The sequence below is a fragment of the Nansenia antarctica genome (genome assembly GCF_963989245.1).
Source record: "Nansenia antarctica genome assembly, chromosome: 14".
In the NCBI taxonomy this organism is placed as follows: domain Eukaryota; kingdom Metazoa; phylum Chordata; class Actinopteri; order Argentiniformes; family Microstomatidae; genus Nansenia; species Nansenia antarctica.
Window position 1 is genome coordinate 22,320,432 of NC_137684.1, and position 9,294 is coordinate 22,329,725.

A 9,294-nucleotide genomic window follows, 5' to 3' on the forward strand; every position below is an offset into this window, starting at 1 on the left:
ATGATGCAGCGGGAGGAGCTGTCTAACAGGGAAGAGTTCACCTATGACCGGATGCTCACGCTGGAGAGGGGCGGGGGGACGGTGGGCCGGCGGGGCGACAGGGCTCCGGAGAGGGGCGAGGAGCGGGCCAGGCCGGAGAGGGACAGCTACACGGTGGACGTGAGGGCCAGTGACCTACAGCTGGCCCACGCCGAGCCCCTGCACCCCTGCTTCAGCTACAGGGCCTGGCTCTACAGCGTCCTCATCGGGGTGAGAGGTTAGCAGGCTCACAGAAAAGTCTGCAGCATGTCGAGTTTTGGAAAATTTCATTTATGGAAGTGTCAACCACAGAAGTGACGAAGCGGGCTTTAATGGTGAAGAGAGTGAAAGGGGGCGAAGGGTTATTCATTGTGTTTCTGTGTGTGTGTGTGTGTGTGTGTGTGTCTGTGTGTGTGTATGTGTGTGTGTGGCCGTTTCTGTGTGTGTGTGTGTGTGTGTGTGTGTGTGTGTGTGTGTGCGTGTGTGTGTCTGTGCGTGTGTGTGTGTGTGTGAATATGTGTATGTGTGGTCCTCAGGGCAGTCTGTTGATCACGGCGGGCTTCTCTCTCTACCTGGGAAATGTCTTCCCTGCTGCCATGGACTACCTGCGTTGTGCGGCAGGCTCGGTGAGTGGCCTTCCCCTCACAGTGGTGTCAGAACAGAGACACTGGCTCATCTTTAGCAACTGAGCCAAAAGAGATACATCATTATCTGCATTTCAATGGATACAGTACATCGCATACAATACAACAATGCACACGTGTCTATAGACAAGACTGGATAACCTCTTTTCTTTCTGCAATCTATTGGCATAGCTGACGTTTTTTTATCATGGGCTTCGGTGTATAGTGTGTCTGTGTAAGTAATTGTACTGTCTTCGTCACAGAGTATCCCAGCTGCCATTGTTAGCTTTGCCATCGCCAAGAACAGACATGTCGCAGTAAGTACACAACAAACATACACCTCAATCTACTGTATGTGGATTGGTAGCATGAATGTTACTCTGGGACCTGCGATCTTGTGCTAAGTACCTGGCCCTAGGTGCTAATATGCTGTACTACTGCTGTAATTCCCAGGTGTCAGATTTCCAGGTGGTGTTCGTGTCTACCTTTGCTGTGACGACCACCTGCCTGGTGTGGTTCGGTTGTAAACTGGTGGTGAGCCCCTCGGCTGTCAATGTGAGTCAACCGTGGATCTTGATGAACTTGTCTAGTCGGTTGATTTTGTGCTATGATATTTCGTTAGTAACACCTTACCACACACGTCTTATGTTCTTTTATACATTAACATACAGTACATACCAATTTGTCCACCATGTCGCTGACGCCCCCCCCCCCCCTCCACTTCTCTCCCCCTCTTCCCCTCTCCCCCCTCCTCTCTCTCTCTTCCCTGTCTCTCCCCCATGGACCTCCCCTGCTCAGATCAACTTTAACCTCATCCTACTGATTCTGCTGGAGGTGCTGATGGCCAGCACCGTCATCCTGTCAGCACGCTCCGCAGAGGACTGCTGCAGCCACAGGAAGGTGTGTGTGTGTGTGTGTGTGTGTGCGTGTGTGCATGTGTAATGAGACACCTGTTTGCCTCTGTCGCATTGTTAGATGTCTCTCTCATCAATTCCCAATTTGACACATTCATTACCCATTATTTTCCTCCCCCTCTCTCTCTCTTCCCACTAACTCTTTCTTTCTGTTTCTCTCCCCCCTCCCCACCCCCTCCTCTCCCCCTCAGCCAGTGACGTATGACGGCCCAGTAGTTTTGACCCCTGCCGTTTTCCCCACTCGACTCCTAAAGGCCTACTCTGTGAGTAAGGATTGGCCGACACTAAGCCTCTGTGTGTATAGGGAGAGAGAGAGGTGTGACATAATTCTTAATGGCTCACCCTCCACTCGATCAGTCACTGCTGCTTGTGTGTGACTGACAGGTGATTGAAGTGATTGTCGGAATCTCTGCTGTGTTCGGAGGCATCATCGCTCTCAACATGGACGCCTTGCTCCCTGGGCCCTACCTGTCTGTCACCTTCTTCTGGATCCTGGTGGCTGTGAGTGTAGCTGCTTACGCAGTTCAGGATGTCTGGGGAAAGAGCCAGTCACCAAAATGCAGTCACTCTGGACCAAGCTTCGGGAACCTGGGGTGATGGGGCCTTTTCAGCCGCAGCCCCGTCCCTCTGGAACGCCCTCCCCGACCACGTCAGACAGGCTAACACCCTCCCAACATTTGAAAACAGGCCCTCAAAACCAACCTCTTCAAGCTTGCCTTCACCAGTTAACCCTCTCCCCCTCCCCTTCCCATGTGTCCCCAGCACTACCTTAATTAGGCCCCGATACTTTTATTTTTATTATTAGCTACTACTCGATCTTTTCAGTTTGTAAAGTGTCTTTGAGTGTCTAGAAAAGCGCTATATAAGTCTAATGTATTATTATTATTATTATTATTATTATTATTATTATTACTCGTCTTGTGACTCAATGTAATGGCTGACTACCACTGTGACGGTACTGTGGCTCATAGCTGTATTGACGTATTCACTGGTTGTCTTTATCCGTTCCTCCGTCTCCCTGGCAGTGTTTCCCCAGCGCCATCGCCAGCCATGTTGTGGCAGAGTACCCCACCAAGTGTCTGGTGAGTCTCTGACGTCCGTCTCTGTAGAGAGTTGGTGTACATTATTGTTCGATCACATGATCACATCTCTGGTCCCAGAGAGGATTAGCTCCATTATCATGTTTCTCAAATTCTCTCTTTCTCCCCCTCTCTCTCACTACTCCTACCTCTCGGGCTCTCTTTCCTCTCCCCTCCTCCCCCTCTCTCTTTTGATCCTCATCATCCTCTCTCTTTCTCTCCATGTCTCTCTTTTTCCTTTTCTCAGGTGGAGGTGTTGATTGCCATCAGCAGTGTGACGTCCCCTCTGCTCTTCTCGGCCTCCGGCTTCCTGTCCTGCAGCGTGCTCCGTTTCATTGACATCTTCCTGCACGAAGTCCCCCCAGCCAAGGTGAGAACCTGTGATATTGACTATAGGGTCACAAACTATATTTGAACTAGTTACATGTGCCTCTGGTCCAGCAGTTGGATGTTCTGAGAAACCTAACAGAACATAAGAAAAAAGGTTTTAAAAAATCATTTATGGAAGTGTCAACCACAGAAGTGACGAAGCAGGCTTTAATGGTGAAGAGAGTGAAAGGGGCGAAGGGTTATTCATTGTGTTTCTGTGTGTGTGTGTGTGTGTGTGTGTGTGCGTGCGCGTGTGCGTGTGTGTGTGCGTGCGTGTGTGTGTGTGTGTCTTGTGCCTTGTCCCCAGCAATCCTATGACATCCTCCTGCTGATTCTAATGGTGCTCCTGCTGGTGCAGGCAGTTCTGACTCTGGCCACCGTGGTGCACTGTGCCTCCTACAAGACCCAGCTCCGCCTGGGGCCGCCAGAGTGGGACGACGAGAGCCAGCAGCTCCCACCCCTCCACTCAGAGGTACACGCATGTTCTTCTTACACAGGTTCATGCAGGTACTCACTAGCAGATATGGGGAGTAGAGAAACATACTGTACTCTCACAATGCGTACACACACATGGATATAAACCTCAATGCAAAAAAACAAAAACAATTATAATCTCTCTCTCTCTCTCTCTGTTTCTCTCTTTCTTACTCTCCCTCTCTCTCTCTCACACACACAAACAAACACGCACACCCGAACCACACTCTCTCTTCGGTGCCCGAGACCGTGTCTTTTGTACAGATGTTGTGATGGATGAGTAAGAGTCTGTGATGCATTGACAGACTGTGATGATGATAGATGCACCAGATGACACCAGACGTGTCACTGACGTGTGAGGAGGAGGAGGAGGAGTAGAGCTGACGACTGCACTCGTCATACATGGACAAACAAACGTGTACAGTGACAAACTTCCTCTCCTCCAAACCATCTCTCCTCCCTCTCTATTTTCCCATCCCCCCCATCCCCCCCCCCCCCCCATCCCATCTCCCCTTCTGGATCCCATCCTGCTCTCTCAGCAACAAGCATCCAACGGAACACTGCGGGACTTTGACAAAGACAAGGCCTGGAAGGCGGTCGTGGTCCAAATGGCACATTGAACACAGGAGTAGCAGGAGGAGGAGGAGGAGGAGGAGAGGGAGGAAATGGGAGGAAAAACATGTGTGAGAGTAGACGTGTGGGGGACAAAACCGAAAAGCATGACAGAAGAGAGAGAGAGAGAAAAAAAAACTGTTTCACTCTAAGAGGTTAACGAATAAGAGAGCATGTGTGATAAAAATAAATAAAAAGGTTGTTATAGTTATAGGGGGAGTGAATAAATAAACACACACCAGGAGGACAAAAGAGAGAGGAGAGGAGGTAAAGGAAGTATGTACTGTGTGATGTGACTGTGTAAAGCATGTGTGCCTTCCTTTGAGGTCTGAGTTTTGATACTTGCTATAACAATCTGCTTACTGTGTACAATCTGTAGACCTGAGCTTTTAAACAACACTGGATGCTTTCATACCCCTGTATATGTTATTCCCAGCTCAGCATTTCTTACATCGCTCCCTATAGTGGTCTATACAGCACATAGAGCTATGTAGGCATATATGATATCGATATCAAGCTGTGTATATATAAGAACAGAAGACATTCAATTTTCTACTTTAAATCACTGTGTATATTAGCTCAAGTTGTGGATTGTATTTCTGTCTCACATAGACAAATAAAACTGTGTATAAGCAATCGTGTGTGATTCAAAAATGTTATGGATGGTCTATCGATCACCTGCCCAGCGGAAGCATCAAATCACTATTGACTATACTCTTGTCTTGTGGTCAGTGTGTGAAGATGGCTGGAGCCACACGTCTGACGTTGATTTATTAGCTGCCTAATATGGGTCTGAAAGAACTTCAGGTTGTGAGTGCAATGCCTGCAAACTCAGTGTAGGTCTACTGACCCAAATATCAGATATTGCATCTGATATTTCTTTCAATGCAAGCGTATCGAGTTGGTTCGCTTTACTGTATATTCAGCACCAAGGACAGGGATGCGCAATCAAAAGGTGGATGCTAAAACAAAGATTCCGCTCTCGGCATGCAGGCATTGGCATGATCAACATGTTACAGACAAGTGTTTTGGTAACCTATACTAGAACTGCATTAAAACACCTCTGGCTGGAGTGTCTGCCTCCAGTCAACAACATGTTCTCCTGGGGCATCATTGCAACAACGTCGTGGCGGAGAGCAGACTCTATATTTGGAAGCAACCGTGAGGAGCGGCACCCTAACCTAACCGGAGAAAACCGGCTCGAGGAAATTGAAGGCTAACCGGTGTCTGGAGCGCGCCTCCGCTCGTTCGTCGTGTCGTTTGCATGTGAGCTTAGAATGATAAGGTTCTATCTCCGTTTAGGGCAGTTCAGAGATATTGACCGTCAAAGTGTTTACATTCCATTATGTTCTGTGAGATGGAACCTTTGTATTTTATGAATTACTAACTCAAAAATGTCAACATTTTAAAAATAACACCACACAGGCATTAATAAACACCTAATGGATCCGATTATGTAAAAAACTCAATTTTGACACAAATGGAGATAGAACCTTATAATTCTAACGTCACGATAACCTCTACCATGCATGTTGCAAAGTAACTGTAGAATTGATTTCGGTGGATTTGATTTGTAGCCTACTGTATAGGCTACACGCACACTACGATACACATCCACACATCCACTCACAGACCCTCTCTGCCCTCCTCTCACAGTCCATGAGAGGACTAGTCCTTCGTCCAAACAGCAGCCATGCACATCCAGTCATTTCATACATCCAGTCATTTCCAACTGTAAATAAATAACAAGCAGAGCGCCACACCCCCAAGTAGGAAGACGCACATCTGGTGACGTGGGGTGGGGGGCACTACCACGAGGAGGGGTGGGATGACAGACAATGTTCCCTGTCTCCCGTCTGTACGACCACCGACTTCATGACGCCCTTGAAGTGTCTCCTCTCAGATCTGACTAGACGATGAATTTAGGCATCGTAATAAACACACCCTACAGGTTTGTGGCGTAGTATGACCACAAACAGTGACTGAAACGCTGGACAGGCTCCCTCCTCCTTGCCAATCTAGAGGAAATCCCGCATCCCTGCTGCTAGTCTGATTGCATTGCATTTCATAATTATGGTATTACAAAGTCTGGTATTACAAACATGTATTTGATGACATCATTGGTTATTTATTGTTTAACAGATATTATTATTGACAAAATACTAGTGTTCCTTATTTATTTTACATAAATGAATATTCAGATCTGAGACTTTGAAAAGAAAGGAGGTGCGCATATCATAGCTCACCTCTTCTCTAATGTTTTTTTATTTTATTTTTTTAACACAGACAGATGAACATAAATCAAGATATCGTCTCGTTTCAATTTGGCAGGATGTGAGGAACACTTGAATCCTAATGTATTATCTCATCTCTGCATGGTTCTGAGAGGGAGAGAGACGAACCGGGAGGGAGGGGAGGGTGAGGGGGGGGGGGTAAAGGCGGAACAAACCGGTGCGCCCGGATACGCGCTGGAACGGCTCGCCCCTGCACTGCAGATTAACCCCTTCAGCGCCAAGGATGCACAAGAGTGGTGAGTACATTTCATATGATCCTTTCTACAAATGTGCTTTATTTTTCCAAATGACATCCGTGAAGGACTCTCGAGGAGGATAGCAATTTCGTGACGAACCGTGGATTTCCTCCTGTGCTCATGGTAGGTAAGCCCACAATAAGACCGCAGCTGATAACAGGTATCGTATCACAGAGAGTTCGATCAGAGTCGTTCCCCTCTTTCATACACAGAGTTCTCCTCTTCAGCATCCCATCTACATTTCGGGGAGCTGTCCAGTGCTCCAGGTGCTGAACCGGCAGACACATTTAGTGAAGCGGTTTTTACGCACCGCTCCTTTGGTGTAGCCTACTTGCCTATGAATGATTGGCAGAGCGTATACTGTAACGAACAGTGCAGAATGTTTTGGAGACGATTTTGTCATCTGTCATCTGATACCTGTATAATTGTAGCTACTATTTTTGTTTTGTTGTTGTTGTTTTTTTAGTTGCATATAGCCTATAGTTTAAGGGAGTATAGGTCAGTATTGCTTATAAATAAGAGTAGCCACAACGCTGGCAATTCAGTTTCCTTCAAGTGCACTATAAGTGCATTATAGTATTTTCAAAGTTGAGGGGACAGTAAGGCTACTGTATACATTGCTGATTTTCGATGTTTAGGTGAAAGAAAAGCACTGCTCTTTGTCTCTTAGGCGCTTATTACTTTAAGTGTTCATCTCTTCGAAAAAGTGAGTCTCGGTCTGTACTCTCAAACAGTGTATGTCTAGGAAGTAACTGTCATAATCAAATGGATGGCACACAGTCAAGTGGCATTGCATGTGGGCGCTTACCCCCTTAAACACTCGTAGCCCTCTCCAACTGTGGGGCATAATCTGTCAATTTGGCTCAGTGCCAAGGGGTTCACACACTCACCACTGCCAAACGCTGAGAGTTTGAAACGTGATACTGCCTTACAAAATGAGATGAGATTGAACATTTACATCTCTATTTGAAAACAGATTACCTGCTGGACGGACATCTGGTGTCACCAAATAGAAAGTCTACTTCAGACTCTGGTAGAGAGGATATTGTGAGACTCATTCTGCATGATGACATGGACATTTTCATGCTCAAGCTCAAAGCATGTTGAATAATGTAGCTACTGAGAAAGAAACCCAGTTGCTACACTGGAAAGACTTCTCCCAGAATACAGTAAAGCCTGCATAGAAAATGTCCCGTACTGTTGTTGAATGGTTGGAGCTGTAAGAGCAGGGAGGTCAGGTGAAGGTTTGTTAAGTCATCCTTTTGACTAACGCTAATGATACAGGATGGAAATAGTGCTGGGCAGGCAGATTCCCAGTCTCTAAAGTGCATAATTTAATCACAAGTGAAGTGTGTGTGTGTGTGTGTGTGTGTGTGTGTGTGTGTGTGTGTGTGTGTGTGTGAGAGAGAGAGATAGAGAGAGAGAGAGAGAGAGAGAGAGAGAGAGCTGAGCACAGCAGTGATACACACACACACACACACACACATACACACACACTTACACACACATGCACACACAAATATAGATCCCTGATCCACTGAAGGTATAACTACAGGATATAACCTATTGACAGGCTGACAGCCGGTTGTCATGGAGGTCACTACCTGATGTCGGTCCCAGTGTGAACATGGTGTTCATTAAAGATAATGATGGTATTACAGTTCCAGGGGATTTGGTTTCACAGTAACAATGTGGCTATAGCCTATGGCTAATGATTTAGCTATAGATGATCATCCAAATGTGTCTCGTTAGAATGACTTTGCCTATTCAGAACCTAAAAACCCATCTAGAATGGACTTGTAGAGACATGACCTCTGTGGTGCAGAATAGCACTTTAAGATTGTCTTTCTCATCATTAATGCATTGGCCTTGCCTCAGTCCTTGCCTGAGTCCTTGCCTGAGTCCTTGCCTGATCAAAGGCAAATTTCACCCAACAGACGTGACCACAATGACACACTCCACTGGCTCCTGAGTGTGTAATAAAGGCCCACACAGCTGCATAAGGCAGGCCCACAATGCACTCAGAATATTGCTGAACAGAAATAATCCTAATCCATATTATTATTTTACTGTTGTGTTTGGTAAACAAGGGTTTCTGTATTCTATTTTGCTTTTCAGATAAAAAGGCAAATATTGTGCACATACAGTAATTACGGTAATTGTCAATCTTTTTTTGTTGTTGTAGGGACACGGAATTGGTGGAGGCGGCACCGTTGACGAAACAACACAACTCATGAACCGGCAACGACACTCTCAGAAAACCAAAAGGAGACCTCCTAAATCTCTCTCTCTCCCTACACCCTGAAACTCCTGTGTGTGAATCAAGGCCAGGTAGAGGAGAACGGGGGGGCCTGAAAGCGCAGCATGCGTAGCGCACCGGCAGTTAATCACTGAACACACAATGTCGTTCCGCAGCGCAGGGGACAATCTGAACCCGTCCAACACCGAGGCACCTGAGAAGAAGGACTGCATGACCCAGCCACTCCTGCTGTGAGGGGAGAGACAGACAGACAGGGCCTGGACCAGAGAGAGCCAGACACACACACACACACTCACACACACACACGTAGTCAGTGTGTGTGTCTGTGTGGGTGAGTGTGTGTGTGTGTGTGTGTGGAGGTAGTTAGGAGGGGGCGGCAGCAGGTCTCTCCCCGGCCCAGAGGACATCATCCCGG

At 47.0% G+C, this 9,294-nt stretch overlaps 1 protein-coding gene across 1 annotated transcript; it reads left to right on the forward strand.

Moving 5' to 3' along the window:
* mlc1 (modulator of VRAC current 1) lies at positions 1 to 4,097 on the forward strand (the record flags this gene model as incomplete). The annotated part of the gene is made up of 11 exons (XM_080544719.1): positions 1 to 249; positions 555 to 644; positions 905 to 958; positions 1,095 to 1,196; positions 1,440 to 1,541; positions 1,747 to 1,818; positions 1,940 to 2,056; positions 2,581 to 2,637; positions 2,882 to 3,004; positions 3,311 to 3,475; positions 4,017 to 4,097. 11 exons carry the CDS (start codon positions 1 to 3, stop codon positions 4,095 to 4,097), a joined length of 1,212 nt encoding a protein of 403 aa, XP_080400845.1.
* Positions 4,098 to 9,294: the final 5,197 nt, after the last annotated feature.